At 28.5% G+C, this 24337-nt stretch overlaps 1 protein-coding gene across 3 annotated transcripts in view; it reads left to right on the top strand.

Moving 5' to 3' along the window:
* The window catches only part of LOC119610665 (high mobility group protein Z), a 33856-nt gene extending 13236 nt beyond the window's left edge, over positions 1-20620 (top strand). The window contains exons 1-3 of one of the 3 annotated variants that reach the window (XM_037965982.1): positions 4680-5020; positions 18544-18744; positions 20402-20620. In XM_037965982.1, the coding sequence (XP_037821910.1) occupies positions 18592-18744; positions 20402-20584 (336 nt within the window). In that variant the 5' untranslated portion in view covers positions 4680-5020; positions 18544-18591 and the 3' untranslated portion in view covers positions 20585-20620. Of the gene's footprint in view, positions 1-4679; positions 5021-5133; positions 5331-18543; positions 18745-20401 lie in introns of those variants that run through there. The other 2 variants (XM_037965984.1, XM_037965983.1) reach the window with 2 other exon arrangements.
* Positions 20621-24337: the final 3717 nt, after the last annotated feature.

The raw sequence follows: 24337 nt of genomic DNA, 5'->3' as shown, positions 1-24337 counted from the left end.
CAAGTAGTTCCTTAGCAAGAGTTATGGAGTGGTCAGTAAGTGGACATTACACCCACAGTGACCACCAGGCTATTATATTCTCTACTAGTAACTTAGAAAGAAGACGATCCCATAGGGAGGAGAACAACGTAAACTATACAGGATGGGCTTCTAAGAGACTTGACAAAGAAGCATTTACTCAAGAATTTTTGAATTTTACAGAACTGAATGGAACAGCATCTGAAATGACGAAACAGGTCTCATTAAGGCTTAGAAGAGCTTGTGATTCTGCAATGCCAAGGAGAAGAATAACAAAGAATCGTCCTCCAAACTATTGGTGGAACTCAGAGATCAGCAACCTCCGAGCCACTTGTCTAAGAGCCAGAAGAAAGACTAAACGTCTCAGAGGTCGACCAGGATTTGAAGAAGCGTGTTGCGAATACAAATACGCAAGGAGAGAATTCCAACATGCAATTCTAAAAAGTAAGAAGAACAGCTTCAAACAGATATGCTTAGAAGCAGATTCAGATCCATGGGGAAAGGCTTACCAAGTGGTCACCTCTCGCCTTAAGGGAAAGAAAACCCCCCAACCCAGTTGTCCTAAGCTACTTGATAAAATAGTTAAGACTTTGTTTCCAGAACACATAAACTCCGTATTTACAACAAGAAGTCCATATCACGCAGAAAACATAGAGTTAACAACGGAAGAAGAACTAATCTCAATAGTAGATAAAATCGGAGATGACAAAGCACCTGGACCTGATGGCGTCCCAAACAATGCTCTTAAGTTGGCAATTAAACAATCAACTAAAACATTTGTTGATTTATTTAACCAATGCCTCAAAGAGGCAGTTTTCCCTGAAGCATGGAAGAAACAATCACTAATCTTGATTCCAAAACCCAATAAACGTCTAGGAGACCCCTCAGCATATAGGCCAATATGCCTCCTTGATACAAGTGGTAAAATACTTGAAAAAATAATATACAACAGACTACTACCAATTGTGGAAGAAAACGGAGGTTTATCAACCCGACAATACGGGTTTCGAAAGGCTAGGTCAACCATCGATGCGATTAACATGGTAGTTGAAACAGCACGAACGGCTATTGAAGGCAAAGGCGCAAACAGAAAATACTGTGCAATAATTACACTTGATGTAAAAAACGCGTTTAACTCCGCAAATTGGGGACTAATAATTAATAAATTATGTAGACTTGGCATACCGGATTACCTAACACTGATGATAAGAAGCTACTTCACAAATAGGATATTGTGCTACAACACTGATGACGGTAGCAAAATATACAAGGTCACCGCAGGTGTTCCACAAGGTTCGGTGCTTGGCCCCTTATTATGGAACGTTATGTACAACGATGTATTAACGCTGAATATTCCAGAAGAAGCAAATATAATAGGCTTTGCCGACGACATCGCGGTAACTGTTTCAGCAAGATTTAAAGATGAAGTAGAACTAATCTCTAACGAGGTAATATTAACTATAAGAAACTGGATGAAAAGTGCTGGCCTGGAGCTAGCAGAACATAAAACTGAAGTAGTGCTGACGACGAGCCGTCGGAAAAGAGAAAATATAGAAATAACCGTAGGAGAACATCAGGTTAGATCAAATACTCATCTTAAGTACCTTGGGATTATAATAGACGCTAGATTGAATTTCAAAGCTCACATTGAGTATGTTCACAATAAAGCATCGAATATTAGAGTTGCACTCGAAAGAATGATGCCAAACGTAGGTGGGCCGAAACAATACAAGAGAAAACTAATATCTACGGTGGTTAGCTCTGTTATCCTTTACGCCGCTCCCATATGGGCTGGAGCTCTTAACGTAAAATCAACGGCAAGAAAACTAGTTGCAGTTTATAGGCTATCTGCATTAAGAGTATGTAGTTCATATCGTACAACATCTGAAGATGCGGCGTATGTCATTGCAGGGCTGATACCTGTCGACATCTTAGCAGATGAAGCCAAACGTATATATGAATCGAAGAGAAGAGCAATACGGGGTGAACATGATGGTATAAACATACGAAAGATAGAAAGAGAAAAGTCAATGCGATTATGGCAAATCAGATGGGAAGAAAGCCGCAAAGGAAGGTGGACTTTTGGATTAATCCCAAATATATACGTGTGGTGGAATAGAAAGCATGGCGAAGTAAACTATCACCTAACACAGTTCCTTTCTGGTCATGGCGGTTATAGAAGCTATCTGAACAGATTTGGACTGGACGATTCTTCAGAATGCCCGCATTGTCCCAATACAGTAGAAGACCCGGAGCACGTCATGTTCCACTGTCCCCGCTATCAACAAGAGAGACAAGAAGCGGAAGAAATGGTTGGCAATCACCTAAGTCCGCATAATATTGTCGACTTAATGGTACAAAAATCAGAAAACTGGGAAGTATTAAGCAAAATGATTAAAGGTGTTCATGAGAAGCTAAGAGCGGAAGAGAAAGTGAGACGAGAAACGTTAATTGAGATAAATAGCTAAAATAAGGCTAACCAACCCTGCGATGCAATATCACTATAGACGGTCCCGCAGGGGTTTTGGATGACGAAGGGGGTGCTTTAGTCGGTAGGAATCCGACATATCCCAAGGTTATTACCATGGGAATCAAATGCAAGATTTACACCTCCTAATGAAAAAAAAAAAAAAAAAAAAAAAAAAAAAAAAAAAGACTAGACTATAGACTAGACTATAGACTAGACTATAGACTAGACTATAGACTAGACTAGACTATAGACTAGACTATAGACTAGACTATAGACTAGACTATAGACTAGACTATAGACTAGACTATAGACTAGACTAGACTAGACTATAGACTAGACTATAGACTAGACTATAGACTAGACTATAGACTAGACTATAGACTAGACTATAGACTAGACTATAGACTAGACTATAGACTAGACTATAGACTAGACTATAGACTAGACTATAGACTAGACTATAGACTGATATAGACTAGACTATAGACTAGACTATAGACTAAACTATAGACTAACTAGACTAGACTATAGACTAGACTAGACTATAGACTAGACTATAGACTAGACTAGACTATAGACTAGACTATAGACTAGACTATAGACTAGACTATAGACTAGACTATAGACTAGACTATAGACTAGACTATAGACTAGACTATAGACTAGACTATAGACTAGACTATAGACTAGACTATAGACTAGACTATAGACTAGACTATAGACTAGACTATAGACTAGACTATAGACTAGACTATAGACTAGACTATAGACTAGACTATAGACTAGACTATAGACTAGACTATAGACTAGACTATAAACTAGCCAAAATTTTACTTAGGGAACTAGCTAAACCTGTTAAGCTTAACTGATAGTTAAGTACAATTTCGGATGTTTTTAAGTTTTGACATTTATAACAAAAACAATACACTCACATCAGTTTAAGCTAAACCTGTTAAGCTTAAACTGATAGTTAAGAACAATTTCGGATCTAAAAATAAATTCCAGACTTATTGACTATAGGTAACGGTACCATTAACTAAGCAATAATGTCCAATGTGTAAAAACGTGTGTTTTTAAGTTTTGACATTTATAACAAAAACAATACACTCACATATAGAAAATAGATGGGCTTTTCAATAAACATTATAACAATTCACAATCCGTGTTGTATAGTTGTATATTTTTTTTAACAAAATAATGAATAAATAAAAAATAATTTGTATTTATAACGAGGAATAATATTGTTTTGAAGTTGCATCAATAAATTGAAGGATTTTGGCGATTTTTTTTTTTTAGAAAAAGATCTGATCAAATTTAAAATGTCAAATTTAGATTTGCGACATTATAGAACTTTTAAATACAGAGCTGTATACTTTAAGTCTCATGTTCGCTATTACCACTTAACAAATTTTAATAAGTCTGGCAACTCTACTTAATACAAATGTATACATTTTTAGAAAAATAAACAAAATTTGTACTCCACAAAAAAATACCTAAATCCCCTTAAAACAAAATCTCAAAATTTAATACTTTTTTATGAGTCAAAATAGGTGGCAACATATTACAACTAATAAAAATATTATTTTATATGAAAATTTTGTTCATATACAAAAACTCAAAATATAAACTCGTACTATTAAATGAATTCGTACGTAAAAACAAAAACGAGTACATGTTTGTATGTCGTTCACATATTTATCTATATGTAGGTATCTATGTATTTACAATGTATTTTTGTATGGATACGAGTATAATTTTTTTAATATGTTTGTATATATATATGTGTAAGTATAAAACTACCTATAAAATGCTCAGAATAAAAACATCTCTATAGGATACATACAAACATGTACTAAATATGCTGTTTTTTACTTCTTTCTCTATACAAGTAGCAAGCAAGGCACTACTAGTAGTAGTAGTACTGTACTGTATTCTGTATCTGCTGTGTATATTTTTTGCCTTTACTTTACTTTGCTTTGGCTTTGCTGGTTTGTTTGCCTTGCTGTTTTCCCTCATATAATTTTGTATTGAAAAAAATTTTTATTCTACTACTCGTCGACAACGTCGATATTAAAAACCAGCAAGCAAAGCAAGCTGGCAGGCAGGCAGGCAGTCAGCCACATACATAGAGATACACCCGAATATATACACACACACACACACATTCGTATGTATATGTACTCTGTTCTGCTGTTCAATTCAATTCAGTTCGTTTGAGTTTCTGTTCAGTCAGCCAACCAGCCAGCCAGTCAAGTCAGTTCAGTTCAGCTCAGTTTTATTGTATACGATTTTGAACAGTTTGAAATTTTCTTCAGTTCGTTCGTTGTTCATAGTACAATTTTACTTCTACTCTAGTACTGTGCTGTGTGTATAGTTAAAAATTTCTTCGGTGGTCTTGTGCAAAAAAAAAAGAAAAAATATAAACTGCAAAGTATAAAAATTTATATAGAAAAATATACAACAGAAATTTTGGCTTCTTCTTCTTCTTGGTGTTGTTGTTTCTGCCTGCTGGTGTCTAACGAGCGTGTGAATGTGAGTAATAATAAGTTTTCTACCCATAGTACCTATACAATATATCCAAACATTTAGCCTTTTAGAGTTCAGTCTATTCTGTAAGTCTTAGTAGAGTTAAAAAAGAATTTTTGTGATTTTGTCAGTTAAGGTTAACGTCTCGTCTCTTAGACAGCTCGTCATATCGTTCTATATATATATATTTGCAAAATAAAATCAAAACTATCTATTCTAAACGTTCAGTTATAGGCTGTATAAAGATTTAGTACAAATAGCAACAAATATAACAAAATCAAAGTGAACGATCTCAATTAATTTTTTTAAAAAAAGTGTAAGTTTTCTTTTAATAAATTATTTAAATTATACTTTTAATTAAATAAAAAAAACAAACAAAGTGTTAATTTTGAAAATGTTAAAAAGTTTTATAAATAATAAAAGAAATAATAATTTAAAAAAAATTTTTGAAATTTTTTTAAAAATTTTTCCAAAATATTTAAATTTTTTTCTTAAAAATTGTATAAATTGAAATCTTCTTCTTGTTTTTTTTTTAAATATAAATCTGGTTTGTTAAAATTTTTATTGGCTCTCTTTTCGTTTTTAAACAAATTTCAAATTTGAAAAAACCGTTACAATTCTTGCGTTTATGGCCTTAGAGAGTGTTATACTGAAAAAATTTATGGCGCTAAACACATTTATTGCTGATATTTCGTGTTGTCTTGGCTCTCGCTTATATTAAACATACAATTTTTGCAAATCAAAACAACAACTAATATGGTAAAAATTTAGTTTAGAAAACCTAACGATACAAATTCATGCAAAACATTAGCAAAACCCACTAACTATATACATACCTACAAAAAACAGTTTATTCAGTTCTACTTATATGAATACATACATACATAAATGTTTATGGTTACAAATGTATTGTTGTAAAAAAAAACAGAAATATCTATAATTTGTTAATAACATGTATTTCAAAGATACACTCATATATTTTTTTTTTTTTTGTACATTATTTTTATTGTAAATACTTAACTACAATTGTTGTTTATTTAGTGCCTCTATTTTCCATTTATTTCATAGATAAAATATCAATATTGATTAAATATTCGTTAAGTGAATTAACCACACAGCTACACCATTTCAAAAGAAAACAAAAAAAAACTGAAAAATTTAGTTGAAAAGCTAATCAATCAAATTAATTTAATAATTTTTAAATACAACTTTTTAATTAATTAAAATTTTACTAATTTATTAAAAAAAAAGTTTTGTTAAAGGAAATGGTGTATTTTCATATATCAATCTTTACCCTTCATAAATGTATTGGAGTTACTTGACACCATAAAAAAGTGTTTTCTTATTTAAAAATTCTTATAAATTCAAAGTAAAAGCAGAGTTTTAACATATTACTATGTTCACACGAAACAAAAATAAATTTTCTTTAAATATTTTCCCTAAGAATTCATTGAAACAGACAAACTTATTAATAAAAATATTTAAAAAATATTTCAATAATTTTTAAAAAATTGTTAAAGGAAATGGTGTATCTCCATATATCAATCTCTACTCTTCATACATATACTGGAGTTACTTGACACCATAAAAAAGTGTTTTCTTATTTAAAAATTCTTATAAATTCAAAGTAAAATCAGTGTTTTAACATATTACTGTGTTCAGACGAAATAAATTTTAATTTTCTTTAAATATTTAAACATTTTCCCTAAGAAATCATCGAAACTGACAAATTTATTAGCAAAAATTATTTAAACAAATATTTCAATAATTTTTAAACTCAATTTCTTGCTCAGTTTTTTAAAATTTCATTAAAATAAAAAAAAAAATTGTTGTTAAAGGAAATGGTGTATCTCCATGTATTAATCTTAACACTTCGTCAATGTATTGGAGTTACTTGACACCATAAAAAAGTGTTTTCTTATTTAAAAATTTTTATTAATTTTAAGTAAAAGCAGTGTTTCAACATATTACTATGTTCACACGAAACAAATTTTAATTTTCTTTAAATATTTCAAACATTTTCCCTAAGAAATCATCGAAACAGACAAATTTATTAACAAAAAGAAATAATCAAATATTTTAAATAATTTTTTTATGCAATTTCCTTCTCAATTTGTTAAAATTTCATAAAAATAAAAAAAAAGTTTGTTAAAGGAAATGGTGTACTCCATATATCAATTTCTACTCTTCATACATATATTGGAGTTACTTGAAACCACAAAAAAGTGTTTTCTTATTAAAAAAATTTAATTAATTTAAAGTAAAAGCAGTGTTTTAACATATTACTATGTTCACACGAAACAAAAATAAATTTTCTTTAAATATTTTAAGTAATCAAACCAAATTGACAAATTTATTAACAAAAATATTTAATCAAATATTTCAACAATTTTTAAACTCAATTTCCTTCTCAGTTTCAAGTAAAATGTGTATTATTAATGTGTTCACACTAAAAAATTTCCGATTTTTTAAAATTTCAAAAACATTTCCTCAAAAAAATTATAATAAATTGTGTTCATATGTGTTTCAAAAATTCTTATTAAAGTAAATAGTGTGTATTCTCACAATACTATGTTCACACTAAAAAAATTCTATTAAAATTTATATTTTTTAAAGAAATTTTTACATTTTAAAAGGGAAAACCCAGTTTTTAGTTTTCTTTTTCTTAAAAAAATCTAACGTTTTCTCTGTAAATAAAATCTGTGATATGCCTTAATATGTTAACTATAATATGATACAAATTTCAAACGTTTAAGTGTCTAAACATTAGTGAAATAATTACTAATAAACTATTGATTAGATATTAATTACTACTTTTGAAATTTTAACGTTTTGTGATGTTTAAACTTTAAACTGACTTATCGTTAGTTTACTTAGGGTCACTAAAGTAAACACTAAAGTAAACTAATTGACTTGTTCACACTAATGTAATGATTTACACTTCATTGTGTTAAGACAACAAAAATATAGTTTGTCAAGTAGTTTGACTTTTATTAAAAAAAAAAACACTTCTTGATAAAAATATGATGTCTGCAACATGCAGCAACATAAGTCATAGTACTAACACACATTTGCATATTTTAGGGGACTCATTGCAAAACTGTTAGTGACTTAAATATCCCACTTAACATTTTATTGAAATTTCGAATCATTTATAATCCTTCAATATAATTAAAGATAATGGAACCCTTTTCTCAATGTCAAAGCTTTCGTCTCGACTTGACTTAATAAACAATAATCCTAATCCTATCTTCAAAAAGAGTATTTTATGAGAAATTAATAAATCACCTTATTGTGGATGTTTTACAAGTGTCGCCTAAATGTCTTCCAAATGACAAAACAGTTTTTTATCAACAAAAGTAGTCGAAAAAGACTCAGTTTAGTGGTTAGTCACCTAAGAAAGAACACAGTTTATTTTATACTTCAAAAAAATTACAACTTTTGAAGTGGGGAACTCACTTCATAACTGTTCTTTAAGTAAGTGGTAAGCTCTCCTACTACTCCTCTGTTCTCCTTACCTTCTCCCAGAAGACATTCTATTATATACAGAGCAGAAAATGTTCTCTTTTCAATCTAATTTGTCCCCCTTTACACTTTATATACTTCTTTTTTTATTAGAGAATAACTTTTAATCTGTTAATCGATTTAAAAAATTATGCAAATAGAGTAGAACCTATAGATAATATAAATTTATAATATCTGGAATGAGCTTTATATAAATTTTAATTCAAATGAATTCTACACAACATTTTGATTAAAAATTACTTACCAAAAATGCATAAATTTCTAATATTTTTTTCTCATATTGAATTAGTATCCATGAAAATAAATTATTAGTTACTATGAGTCAACCTGTCATCATCCATATGTGTGTATCCTTTTCAAAATTTGCTGCCACTTATAATGACAATGATGTGCAATATGTTTGTTCGTTTTTTTCCTAATAAAAGAGATTTCATACAAAAAAACAACAACTAAACCATATCATTGATTTGAACAAATAACTAACAACAACAACAACAAAAACGCAGCAAATACAAACCATAATAAAAGGAATAACAATAATCATTTGCCAACAAATAAACATGAATAAAGGAAAACTGGTTAACAGGGATGGAAAGGTGAAAAGTAAACAGCTGACTTTTTTTAGGCACTATAAGTGCTAAGTTGAAAAATATGAAAACTATGACAAGAAAAACTAAATCATTAATGAATTTTATAGACAAATATTTAACAATAGGAGTCTTGAGTTTCTTCAGACTTTAAATTTGTTTAATAGTTAATATAAAACACTGGCAATATTGCTTATTGTTGCAAAAAGTTCTTTCGTAGTTTTTGGTATTGCAAAAACAGTAATACTACTACATTTTCCAACCCTGCTAGTTACAATCACTTAACGTTTTTAACCTGTTCACAGAGAAAGAACAACATTTATAACACACATGTTAACAAAATTTCGTATTGTAATTTGGGCTTTACAAAAACAACCCCGTAGTTTTAAAGGTTCTAGGAACATGGGTATTTATATGAAACTTAAAAAGGTCACTTTTTAGATACTAATTTGAGATCTCAAACGTAAGTTAGTAAGAACTAAAGTTTGTACATGACACTTTGGAACCACTAATGGACTATGGATTTCACTAGTCACTATTACAACTTCAGGCAATGAATGAGGAACTGAACTATCGTAAATATAAAAAAATTCAGAAATCTTTTTGTTAAAATCTGAAATTTTATCCGTTGAGAGTATAATACCTTGAACTGCCGTTACCTTTTATCATTCATTCATCCTACTCTTTTAACTATTCTTCTTTCTTAACTGGATGTGTACTAAAGGAATGTTATATTTACATATAGATTTGCTATATGATCTTGGACTATATACATATGAATGTATGTGTTTATGTACGAATCCATGTGTTTACTCCTCTTGAGTATTATTTAAGTGTTTTACACGAATTGACATCTCAGCATGCAAATTTTGCATGGTGTTTTTTTCAACATATGTTTCTATATGTGGATGTTTAGAGTTGGTCGTTTGCCGGGCTGTTTAACTGCTTTAGCATTTTGACTGACTAAACGTTTTTACTTGTAATTTGTGCATATAGAAGAATTGATAACCGGCAGTTCGGTAGTGATGGTTCCAACACTTGGTTTTAGAACTACTTAAGAGTAGCTATAGAACTAATTATCCTAAACTGAGTACTTCAGTTTGATTGCTAAAGCAACATAATAATAGATTACTTAATACATTATTTTGGTAGTGTAAAGTAACTACTTTTAAGATTATCTTACAATCGCGTGTTTAAGTTTTAACTTTCCTTTAGATCACTTGGAGTCTCTTAAGTATCTAACTACTTAGTATTTTCTTAATTATAGTTTTTGTTTAACATGTTTAAGTTTAAAGCTAACTACTCCCTAGATTACTTGTATACTGTAAAGTAATCATCTGTTGCCTTATAGACCTCCTGGTTACACTTAAATAATACTTAAGCTTTCTCTATCTTGACACCCTTAAATAAAGCAATTTGAGTCTAACAAGTACTTAAAATTTTTGTACTAAATACTTCATCAAAAGGTTTACATTGTTTACCACTGAAACTGCAGGTTATTGTTGCCATATGTAGACAATATTATTTAGCATTATCTGTTGCCGGTAGAAGAGAGAGAGAGTGAAAAAAGCAACCAGCAATAACAACAAAATTAAAAGAAGTCAATATATGAATAACCGAGTTCAGCAGCAAGAGAACAGGTCAAAATCATTCAATTAAAAGCTGGTTTCTGTTATAACTCTTCTGTAACTGTTAAACTTCCATACCCTGTTTTCAATAGCAGCCGACCTCGTTTTTATATTGTTTTTGCACAAATGCATAAGTGTTTGCTTACTTTAGCAAGAGTCGTCCGTCGTAAGTGAGTGTATGAATGATTCGATTTATTAACCTTATGGATAAAATGTTCATGATGATGACGATGACGACATGTCAAATAGAACTGGTTAGCTTTTTGACTATTTTGGTTTGGAATTAGTGATGTTGTTTTATTTGTTATTGTTGTTTTTGTATTTAATACGATTAAACAGCTGAGAGTTAACAGTTAATAGGGTTAACAAGTAATATCATTGAAATTAAACTTTAAAAGAAACTAAAAAGTTTAACTTTAAGTTAGAATAACATTTTCAGTAACAAAACTATCTTATAACATACTATAATACGACAATACAACAACGTTTATGAACTGCACAATGGTGTTTTTAACCGCTCAAAGAAATTCATAAGGTTTTTGACAACAAATTTCCGTTATTCGTTTACCGATCACAAAATTAGTTTAAAATTTATATAAAAATAAACAAATTTCTTTAAAATGTATTCTAGATACAGCTTTTAAATAACTTGGGACAAATTGTCATGTTTTTTTCGCCCATACTGTTTAATACTTGAAATATCACCTGTAACAAGTTAATCACTTTCAAGTCCGTCCAAATTGACCCCAATCATATTATTATTGTTGTAATACAATGTATTATTATACTTTTGATTATGGAATGTATTATACACTTCTCTACTTTATTTAATACAAAACTGCCCACGTGAGTGTGATCTTTAGCAAATGTAGCCGGCATTTTTAGTTGTTATTGTTGTTGCTGCTGCTGCTCTTGTTACGACTGAGTACACACACGAATTGTCCATTAAATAAAAACGAAAACAACAGCAAAAAAATAGAAATGAATTGAAATAAAAATTGCGCCATAATTGACTTAAGCAATAACAGCTCTGAAAACAACAATAACAACAAACACAGCCGGTGTTGAAGACACAAGCAAATAGGCGTCGTTTAAAAACGATGTTGTTAGCATTACTATTTCATTGTATTGACGATCTTTTCAAAAAAAAAAGGCACACGACGTCGTGTTTTTTTCAACTTTTTTGTTTGTTTTGTTTGTTTTTTATGGAAATTATTAATCTCTTTCTCAAAAACACCTATACCAATGAGTAGTAAATACCTGTTATCAAACGTATACGCAAAATAACAACAATAATGGAATAATTACTCATAACCAAGACCGGAAAATAAAACGCTAAATGTAAATAACAATGATCTAGCAAATAACATGAAAAATATAACAGTAAAAGAGAGTTATTAATACTCTCTCTCTATATCTCTTGTAAACTTTTTTACTCTTTTACTTTTATAAAAAACTATTATTAAAGTGTCTTTCTAATAGACTTTTTTTCATTTGTTGTTTTTGTTTTGATTGTGATTGTGTTAATTTGTGTTTTTTTCTTCTTAATCAATTTATAAATAGAATATTTATAATAGTGTTTTTAAACAGAAATGCAAAGAATTTATAGAATTTAAACGTTTAGATAATAAAAAGCTAAAATTATTAATAAATTTGTTATAAAAAAATTAAAATTTACAAAATTTTAAATTAAAATCAATCGATACAAAGAAAATTTTCTTAAAATTCTCTAATGTAATGATTTATTTAACTTTTTCAATTTTAAGAGCTTTTATTTTAAAATTTTTCTAAGAATTTATATAAATTTGTATATTTTTGTTTAAAAAACATTTTGTTTACAATACATTTACATTTATTTTTTTACAATCTATTATAAATTTAAGAAGTTATGCTAATTTTACTAAAACCACCTTTAAATTCTTAACATAACACATTTTGCCACCTAAAAGTATGCTTTGAAAACTTAAGATGATTTATACAAGACAACTGTCTCGGAAAAATAACTTTTCCAACTATTTAAACCTTAATTGTTAGTAATGTTTTCCACATTTTCCGCAAAATTATACCCTTTTACTCTTTTTTTAACTTTAACCTCATTTCTTTCAAAAATTTTCTATAAAATTATTTCATTTTTTATAATTTTATTTAAAGTTTAATTTGTTTGCTATACAAAAACGTTTCATTTTTACAAATCGCTTAAGAATTGTAGAAGTTATGCTAATTTTCTTATAATTACCTTTTAGTTTAATGTTTTTATACATATGGCCGCCTAAAAGTATGCTTTATCTTAATAAGAAAGTGTGTTAATGTAAAAGTTTTTGTTAAACTTTAAGAAAATGTTCTATAACTTTGCTAATTCTTAACCGATTTTAAAGTATGATAGCTTGTTTGATAGCTAATAAATTAGGCTTTCTAAATAAGGAAAGAAATTTATGAGAGTTTATAGAAAAATTAAGAGCAAAATGCCTGTAAAGTTGGGTAAACAAAATAACTTTAAGGAATTTTAAATAACTTATGATTTTTGTTAAAGATTTATATATGTTTATGTTATGTTAGTATAAAGAGTATGCGTTTTTAAAGGAAATATAAAGAAACTGTTATACAGTCTTCAAGATATACATACTTTTCAAGGTATTTTCTTATTATAAATCCTATGGCAACCTAATTAACTAATTAACTATTGAGTAGACAAACAAATACACTGTTTTACAAACAACTAACTGTTATATTTTCTGTATAACAATTATTACAAAAGAACAAACAAAACAAAAACTAATAACGGCATAATTTTGCTTAAAAAACAAGTTGTTATAAAAATAAAACTGTTCTCTTCCCTGGTTTTTAAAGCACACACATACATACACACACACACAATTATACACTTGTAATAGAAGTTGCAAAACAACAACAACAAGTCATTAACATGGTAAAAGTAAAATGTAAAAATATACAAAAAAATTGTTATAAAACAACTTGAATAAATTGTGAAAAAAATAAACAAAAACGTAGTAGAACTAAAATTAAACCCACACATACACAAAAAAAACTCATAAAACTTTTATGACTTAAAAAAAAGAGAGTAAGAGTAGCGAGTTTGTTAATTTTACCACTCGTTGTTCGGCAATTTAATGCTACAGCAAACTTTTATGGTTTAATGTGTATTTGTAGATATTAAAATGTTTGCTTTATATGTATGTATATAAGTGTGTGTGTGTGTCTGTTCAAATAATCACAAAAATTTTGAGCTTGTGCGCTGTAAGAGGGTTTATGAATACATACTTTTATAGGAATTTGCGCAGTGGAAAAATATACAACGAGTATTAACTGCAGCCCAGTATTAATAATGATACTAAAGTTATAAATTAAATATGTATGTATGGTGTATGTGTGTTTTTTGTAAATGTAACAGTATTTGTTATATAATATAAAGAAAAAAAAAATACGTAAACGTAACTAAAAATACAAAATACTGTTGACACGATGATGATGATGTTGTTGATGATGATGCCTTTAATTTTTATACATTTATAACATTGACAGCCTGAAAGTATGCTACACATTAATGTTTTTTTAATAAAACCATATAAAAAACAAATACAAACTCCCCTATTCATTATATTTTTTAATACTAGGGTTTAATATTTATTTTCAACATAAATAAAACGTTTTTGTTGTTTTATTATAAAAACTTTTTTCATTACGTCTCCATTAAATTATTGTTTTATAGTTAATTTTGCCTTATGCAGGGCGTATACTTAATATTTTTTGTAATATATTAAGTATACGCAGTTGTGACCTTTTTAACACCCCTAAAAGTATACCTTTAACTTTGAATATTTATTTAAATCATTGTAAAAGTTGAGTATTTGAGATGATTTGTTTAAAGGAAATACCATGAACTTTTAAAATATTTATAAAAAAATATATATGTTCAAGGAAAGATTAGGGAAAAATGAGCCATAATGTCAAACATCCTGAAAACAAAAAAGATTAAAGTTTTAGAAAAACTTTAATAACTTTAACAATTTTCAAAAGATTCTAATAAATTATGTTTTATTTTATTAAAAACAATATAAACTCTTAATTAATGAAAGAATATTTTATTTCTTAAAAGAAAATTTTTAGAAAAAATGGCTGTTAAATCTAAAAAAAATTCCAATTATAAATAAAAATCTCTATATTAATGCTAGTAACCTTAAAATATGCTTTACATTTTTATATTTACACAAAATAACAAGAATACGTTTGCGCAGTTAAAACAGTGTAACAACCTTAGCGATTTTTAACAAAAATTTCAGGACTTTTTACACATAATAACGAAAAAAAAAACACCAATAAAAGATCAAACGTTGTCTTAGTATTCATAGAAATAAAAAACTTTTAAAACTACAAACAAACAACCATGGTATATCCATAGTCCTTGTTCTAAACAACATATCCTTTTAGATTTATATGTAAATGGTAAACCTAACTACTATACTATATAAAAAGATTTTAAGTTCAGTTGGAAAACAAAAAAAGAAGGGAGAAAATAAAAGCCTCAATATTACAAAGCTTTTTTTTGCCATAGGAAAGAACAACAACAACAACTCTTTAGTCCTTTTTTTCTATAATTTTTTACTCCATAAAGGACCTTTTTTTGTTTGTTTTAAAACTCAAGTACTTAATGTTTGTAGGCAAAATGCATTAACAAAAAACTATACACGCATTACCCAAACACACACACAAACTTACACCCACGTTTAAAAAAAAAACAGTACGTTTATGCTTTACCGTTACATAGCACAGGGAATTTGAGGGTTATATTAAGGATAGAGAATATTCTGGGGTTTTATTTTATAAGTATTTCTTTGTATGTATGTGTGCAATAAAATAAACACCTCTACACTAGTTATGAGCTCTTATTCTCTCTCTTCCCTCTCTTTTTCTATAAAATCAGTGGGTGGCAATGACTTTTCAACATTTTCCACTATAAAAAAGGAATATGTTTGTATGGACATGGTAGAGAGTAAAAGTTATAGAAAAACACTTACACACTCTCACATAACTGGCTAGCAGCTAGAAACTGTTACTATGTTATATAGAGACCTGAATATAAAGAGTAATTTTTATGTAATGTGATTGTTTCAAACGGTACAAATAGATATTATTTGAAAAGTAAAAGATTATTAGAGATTCTAAGAAATGAAAGGTTATTTAACTTAAAGTTAAAAACGGTTGAAAATTGCAAAAGTTATAAAACATTTTCCCAAAATTGATAGAAATTTTTCATTTAAATAACAAACTAGTAGTTTACTGTTTAAAAACCAAAGCCTAGTTTTAGGAGGCAATAAACAAATACTTATAAGTTAATCTTAACTTAACTTGAGTAACTAACTTTATCATGGAACAGCCCCTAATGTCTCAAGCTAGAATCAAGAAAAGTATTTTTTGTTTGTTCTTTTTGGTTAAAAAGGGTTAATAAACGCACCTTTTGGTACATTATCGTTTGGTACTTTTTTTGAAATTTCTATAATATTAAACCTAAAAACATAAAATTTATCATTTAGGATCGTGAGAATGAATGAGAATTTATAAAAAAAAGTACTTTTTGGTACTTTTTCAAATAGTACTTTTTCGTTGTTTAGATGAAGGGATCGTCTTTGGTACTTTTTCGCTTTTCAATTGTTACTTTTTAGAATTTCTATAACAATCATAAAATTTATGATTTAGGTCCATGATTGAATGAAACTTTATAAGAAAGTACTTTTTGGTACTTTTTTCCAAATTAGTACTTTTTGAATTTTCTATAATATGAAGACTAAAAACATGAAATTTGGTCCTGAAAAGAAGAAGAAGAGAGGGATGAAGGGATCGCTTTGGTACTTTTTCGTTTTTCTATTGGTACTTTTTAGAATTTCTATAACATTGAACCTATAATCATAAAATTTATGATTTAGGATCATGATTGAATGAAACTTTATAAGAAAGTACTTTATGGTACTTTTTTAAAATTAGTACTTTTTGAATTTTCTATTATATAAAGACTAAAAACATGAAATTTGGTCCTGTGAAGTTGAAGTAGAGAGGGATCCTTTTCGTTCTCTTTAGATGAAGGGAACTTTTTGGTACCGGAACCTACAATCATGACATTTATGATTTAGGCTCATTTATAAAAAAGTACTTTTTGGTACTTTTTTTCAAATTAGTACTTTTTGAATTTTCTATATGAAATTTATCATTTAGGGTAATGAATGACTAAAAATTTATAAGAAAGTACTTTTTGGTACTTTTTTGAAATTAGTACTTTTGGAATTTTCTATTTTATAAAGACTAAAAACATGAAATTTGGTCCTAAGAAGTTGAAGTAGAGAGGTATCTTCTTGGTCTTTGGACATACAATCATGAAATTTATGATTTATAAAAAAAGTACTTTTTGGTACTTTTTTCAAATTAGTACTTTTTGAATTTTCTATGAAAACTAAATACATGAACTTAATATACTCTGTTCTGAGGGGAAGAAGAGGGGAAACTTTTTCGTTCTTCAAATCGGGCGAACTTCATTTTTCAAATAGTACCACCTCTTAGGTACATTTTCAAATTAGTACTTTTTGTATTTTCCTTAATATGAAACCATTCCATTTTCATTCATGGTACTTTTTAAATTTTCTATAATATTGAAACCAGAAACCTAATATTTAAATAAGAATTAAATATTTTTGGTACCTTTTCGTTCTACAAAAAGTACTTTTTTAATCTTTTATAATATTGAACATGAAAGTAAAGGAAAACAGTTGTGATTTCTACAAAACTTGTGATTTTTATTGTAGCACGTTTCATTTGCTGGAAATTTAACATATTTTCTATATAAACCTTAATAAAGGTCAAAGGTCACTTTTGATAATACACTTAAATAAGCGTTAATTAAGCATATTTATAATTTTTCTGGTCAATAACCTTTTCATTTACCCAGCAGGCCCATATATAAAGTGACAAAATGTATTGTCACCCAAGAAAAATTGTGATTGAAAAAGTCATGTACTGATTTACATACAAATCATAGGTGCAATTATATAAAGGTTTTATATACTTAATACATACATACATATGTATATAAAGTTTTAAACTTATGTATATATTAAACTAGATTTGTATTTATGTAAAATAACAATTATTTATTATTTTTGAATATTCTCATATAATTCAACAGAATTTCATATAGTTGTAGTATATAAATGATATATTTACATACATATGTATGTATACATACATAGGTAAATAGGCAGGCTTATACATACATGGTTATGCCTATATATGTACATAAGTTCATACATACTTACACATACAATAAAGTCAATATTTAATTAGTGGTTAAATGCAATACACATAACTCTACATACATACATAAATACATCATGTATACATGATATAAAAAGGTATATAGACAATAACATTTACATACATATTTATGTACATGATGTCCATTATATACATATGTATGTATGTATTCATATAGTGAATGTATTGGTTTGTAGCTGTATAAATAGATATTCGAGATTTCATATTTGTAATTAACACTTATAATTAATACATAATTATATACATACATATGTATGTACATTTTTCTTATGTAAAAATTTAGCCAAAATAATTAACATAATTAAAAATTAAAAAATTCTATTAAAGTTTGGTTTCCTTCAAACTGTTCCAATCCTTTTCTAGAAAGTTGTTTGCTACTTTTATATTAACTATTATTAAAATTTTATACATTTTACTAATAAGTTATATGTTTTCATTAATCTACTTACAGATCTTTAAATCTTAAAACAAAACTCAAAAAAAAACTCAATTCAAAAAAATGGCTGGTGAACGTCCAAAACGTCCTTTGTCCGCATACATGTTGTGGTTGAATGAAAACCGTGAACAACTGAAAAAAGAAAATCCCGGCAGTAAAGTAACCGAAATCGCCAAAAGAGGTGGTGAATTATGGAGAGCAATTAAGGACAAAACAGTAAGTTATAATACATATAAATAAAAATAAAATCTGGAAAGAAAACTGTTAATTTTAAAACTATATAATAGAATCTAAATAGACTAGACTATCGTCTATAGTCTAGGCTATAAACTAGTCTATAGTCTAGACTATAAACCAGCCTATAGTCTATTCTATAGTCTAGTCTATATTCTAGTCTATAGTCTTGTCTATAGTCTAATCTATAGTCTAGTCTATAGTCTAGTTTATAGTCTAGTCTATAGTCGAGTCTATAGTCTAGTCTATAGTCTAGTCTATAGTCTAGTCTATGGTCTAGTCTATAGTCGAGTCTATAGTCGAGTCAATAGTCTAGTCTATAGTCTAGTCTATAAACTAGTCTATAGTCTGGTCTATGGTCTAGTCTATAGTCGAGTCTATAGTCGAGTCAATAGTCTAGTCTATAGTCTAGTCTATAAACTAGTCTATAGTCTATTCTATAGTCTAGTCTATATTCTAGTCTATATTCTAGTCTATAGTCTTGTCTATAGCCTAATCTATAGTCTAGTCTACAGTCTAGTTTATAGTCTAGTCTATAGTTTAGTCTATACTCTAGTCTATAGTTTAGTCTATAGTCTAGTCTATAGTCTAGTCTATAATCTAATCTATAGTCTAGTCTATAAACTAGTCTATAGTCTAGTCTATATTCTAGTCTATAGTCTAGTCTATATTCTAGTCTATAGTCTAGTCTATATTCTAGTCTATATTCTAGTCTATAGTCTAGTCTATATTCTAGTCTATAGTCTAATCTATAGTCTAGTCTATAGTCTAGTCTATAGTCTAGTCTATAGTCTAGTCTATAGTCTAGTCTATAGTCGAGTCTATAGTCTAGTCTATAGTCTAGTCTATAGTCTAGTCTAAAGTCTAGTCTATGGTCTAGTCTATAGTCGAGTCTATAGTCGAGTCAATAGTCTAGTCTATAGTCTAGTCTATAAACTAGTCTATAGTCTGGTCTATGGTCTAGTCTATAGTCGAGTCTATAGTCGAGTCAATAGTCTAGTCTATAGTCTAGTCTATAAACTAGTCTATAGTCTATTCTATAGTCTAGTCTATATTCTAGTCTATATTCTAGCCTATAGTCTTGTCTATAGCCTAATCTATAGTCTAGTCTACAGTCTAGTTTATAGTCTAGTCTATAGTTTAGTCTACACTCTAGTCTATAGTTTAGTCTATAGTCTAGTCTATAGTCTAGTCTATAATCTAATCTATAGTCTAGTCTATAAACTAGTCTATAGTCTAGTCTATATTCTAGTCTATAGTCTAGTCTATAGTCTAGTCTATAGTCTAGTCTATAGTCTAGTCTATAGTCTAGTCTATAGTCTAGTCTATAATCTAGTCTATAGTCTAGTCTATAGTCTAGTCTATAGTCTAGTCTATAGTCTAGTCTATAGTCTAGTCTATAGTCTAGTCTATAGTCTAGTCTATAGTCTAGTCTATAGTCTAGTCTATAGTCTAGTCTATAGTCTAGTCTATAGTCTAGTCTATAGTCTAGTCTATAGTCTAGTCTATAGTCTAGTCTATAGATCAGTCTATAGTATAGTCTGTAGTCTAGTAAAGTTGAAAATTATTAACATTCTTACAAAATTTTATTTTCCAACACTTTTATTAACTTTTACATTATTTCTTCGTTTACTTGCAGGAATGGGAACAGAAAGCCATTAAAATGAAGGAAGAATACAACAAAGCTGTTAAGGAATACGAAGCTAATGGTGGTACTGATACTGGTGCCGGTAAGAAGCGCAAGAGCAAGGCCACCAAGCCCGTCAAGAAGGCCAAGAAGAAAGAAACCTCCGAAGAAGAGGAGGAAGAGGAGAGCGATTAAATTAATGCAAACAACAACAAAAACACATGAAAAAAAGAAAAACCTGCAAAATTATTTCGTTTTTTTTTTTAATTTATACTAAAGTGAAAGAAAACCAGATTAATTTATATGTTTAACTTACAAATATAAGTTTTAAACATTTTATAAATGTAAGCTTAAGTGGCATATATTTACAAAAACAAAACAAAAAAACAAATTATATACAAACGGAATAAATATATGCAAAGAAAAAAAAATTATAAAAAACAACTACAAAAAACACACTGAAAAAAATATTAAGTTAAATGCAATAAGTATAGGAAATATTAAAACAAAACCAACAAAACAAAATTTCCAGTTTTATTTTTTACTATTTTTTTTTTTTTATTTTTTCCTCACAACTCCCCCCGCCAACCATCTTAAGTTCTTTTTTATACAAAAACAAAACAAAAAACAAAAAAAATGTTTTCATCATTTGTTTCCTTTTTTACTTTAATTTCGTTTTAAGTTAAATTGTATGTAAATTTATAATTATTTTCAAAAAATAATTACATTTTAAAAATCTTTAGTTTCAACTTAATTTTTAATATGTATGTGTATATTTTTATATACAATAAAACAAATTTAAAATAAAAATTATAAAAAAATAAACAAGAAATACAAAAAAAAAAATTATAAAATACAAAAAAAAAACCACAACAGCATTTTATTTTTCTCCTTTTCCCTTTTTAGTTTCTTGTCTTTTCCCACTTTTTTCTTTAAATCCTTTAATATATAAAAATATACTAAATGTCTTGGTATATGTATGTGTGAGTTTGTTAAATCACAAAATTGTATTTAAACAAATAAGAATTTTTTTAACAAATTTCCTGCATATTTTAAATATTATAAAACAAGAGAAAAAATACAAATTTTTAATAAGAAAAAGATAAAAAAAATAAAACAACAACCTTAACTTTAAATGTACATGTATTTGTAGATTGAGAAAAATTTAATAAATCATTAAAAGAAAACATTAAAAAAATCCCACAAAAAAATTAAAAAAAGATAAAAAATCAATTATATATATTTAAACAAATATAAACCAAAAAAAATATTTAAAAAACAAAATAAAAAAATGTTGTTATTATTTCACAGAGATTTTGAATATTAAAAGAAATCGAAGACTTGACAATTCTATGCTTAGTGGAACATCAGCATGATAGGAAATGTTCCAAAATGAGAAAATTACTTCCAGTTTTGGAACATTAAACTGCCAGAAATTCGGCCAAAAGGAACTGGTTCAAACTACAGTTACAAATTATTGACCATAACAACAAATAGAATAGACTAGAATAGACGAGAATAGACTAGACTATAAACTAGAATAGACTATACTAAAGACCAGATTATAAAATAGTCTATAAACCAGACTATAACTAGTCTATAGACTAGACTATAGACTTGACTATAAACCTGACTATAGACTAGACCATAGACTAGACCATAGACTAGACTATAGACTAGACTATAGCCTAGAATATAGACTAGATTATAGACTAGACTATAGACTAGACTATAGACTGTACTATAGACTGGACTATAGACTATACTATAGACAAGACTATAGTCCAGACTATAGACTAGATTATAGACTAGAACATAGACTAGTCTATAGACTAGTCTATAGACTAGACTATAGACTAGACTATAGTCCAGACTATAGACTAGAATAGACTACAGACTAGACTATAGACTAGAATAGACTACAGACTAGACTATAGACTAGAATAGACTACAGACTAGACTATAGACTAGACTATAGACTAGACTATAGACTAGACTATAGACTAGACTATAGACTAGACTATAGAATAGACTAGACTATAGACTAGACTATAGACTAGACTATAGACTAGACTATAGACTAGACTATAGACTAGACTATAGAACTAAGACTAGACTAGACTATAGACTAGACTATAGACTAGACTATAGACTAGACTATAGACTAGACTATAGACTAGACTATAGACTAGACCTATAGACTAGACTATAGACTAGACTATAGACTAGACTATAGACTAGACTATAGACTAGACTATAGACTAGACTATAGACTAGACTATAGACTAGACTATAGACTAGACTATAGACTAGACTATAGACTAGACTATAGACTAGACTATAGACTAGACTATAGACTAGACTATAGACTAGACTATAGACTAGACTATAGACTAGACTATAGACTAGACTATAGACTAGACTATAGACTAGACTATAGACTAGACTATAGACTAGACTATAGACTAGACTATAGACTAGACTATAGACTAGACTATAGACTAGACTATAGACTAGACTATAGACTAGACTATAGACTAGACTATAGACTAGACTATAGACTAGACTATAGACTAGACTATAGACTAGACTATAGACTAGACTATAGACTAGACTATAGACTAGACTATAGACTAGACTATAGACTAGACTATAGACTAGACTATAGACTAGACTATAGACTAGACTATAGACTAGACTATAGACTAGACTATAGACTAGACTATAGACTAGACTATAGACTAGACTATAGACTAGACTATAGACTAGACTATAGACTAGACTATAGACTAGACTATAGACTAGACTATAGACTAGACTATAGACTAGACTATAGACTAGACTATAGACTAGACTATAGACTAGACTATAGACTAGACTATAGACTAGACTATAGACTAGACGATAGACTAGACTATAGACTAGACTATAGACTAGACTATAGACTAGACTATAGACTAGACTATAGACTAGACTATAGACTAGACTATAGACTAGACTATAGACTAGACTATAGACTAGACTATAGACTAGACTATAGACTAGACTATAGACTAGACTATAGACTAGACTATAGACTAGACTATAGACTAGACTATAGACTAGACTATAGACTAGACTATAGACTAGACTATAGACTAGACTATAGACTAGACTATAGACTAGACTATAGACTAGACTATAGACTAGACTATAGACTAGACTATAGACTAGACTATAGACTAGACTATAGACTAGACTATAGACTAGACTATAGACTAGACTATAGACTAGACTATAGACTAGACTATAGACTAGACTATAGACTAGACTATAGACTAGACTATAGACTAGACTATAGACTAGACTATATACTAGACTATAGACTAGACTATAGACTAGACTATAGACTAGACTATAGACTAGACTATAGACTAGACTATAGACTAGACTATAGACTAGACTATAGACTAGACTATAGACTAGACTATAGACTAGACTATAGACTAGACTATAGACTAGACTATAGACTAGACTATAGACTAGACTATAGACTAGACTATAGACTAGACTATAGACTAGACTATAGACTAGACTATAGACTAGACTATAGACTAGACTATAGACTAGACTATAGACTAGACTATAGACTAGACTATAGACTAGACTATAGACTAGACTATAGACTAGACTATAGACTAGACTATAGACTAGACTATAGACTAGACTATAGACTAGACTATAGACTAGACTATAGCCTAGACTATAACTAGACTATAGACTAGACTATAGACTAGACTATAGACTAGACTATAGACTAGACTATAGACTAGACTATAGACTAGACTATAGACTAGACTATAGACTAGACTATAGACTAGACTATAGACTAGACTATAGACTAGACATAGACTAGACTATAGACTAGACTATAGCTAGACTATAGACTAGACTATAGACTAGGACTAT

This window comes from Lucilia sericata, unplaced genomic scaffold, assembly GCF_015586225.1.
Source record: "Lucilia sericata isolate MDLA Ls3-8-SP2 unplaced genomic scaffold, ASM1558622v1 Contig001260F_arrow, whole genome shotgun sequence".
NCBI classification, from domain to species: domain Eukaryota; kingdom Metazoa; phylum Arthropoda; class Insecta; order Diptera; family Calliphoridae; genus Lucilia; species Lucilia sericata.
This window is presented reverse-complemented; position numbering and strand designations above follow the sequence as displayed.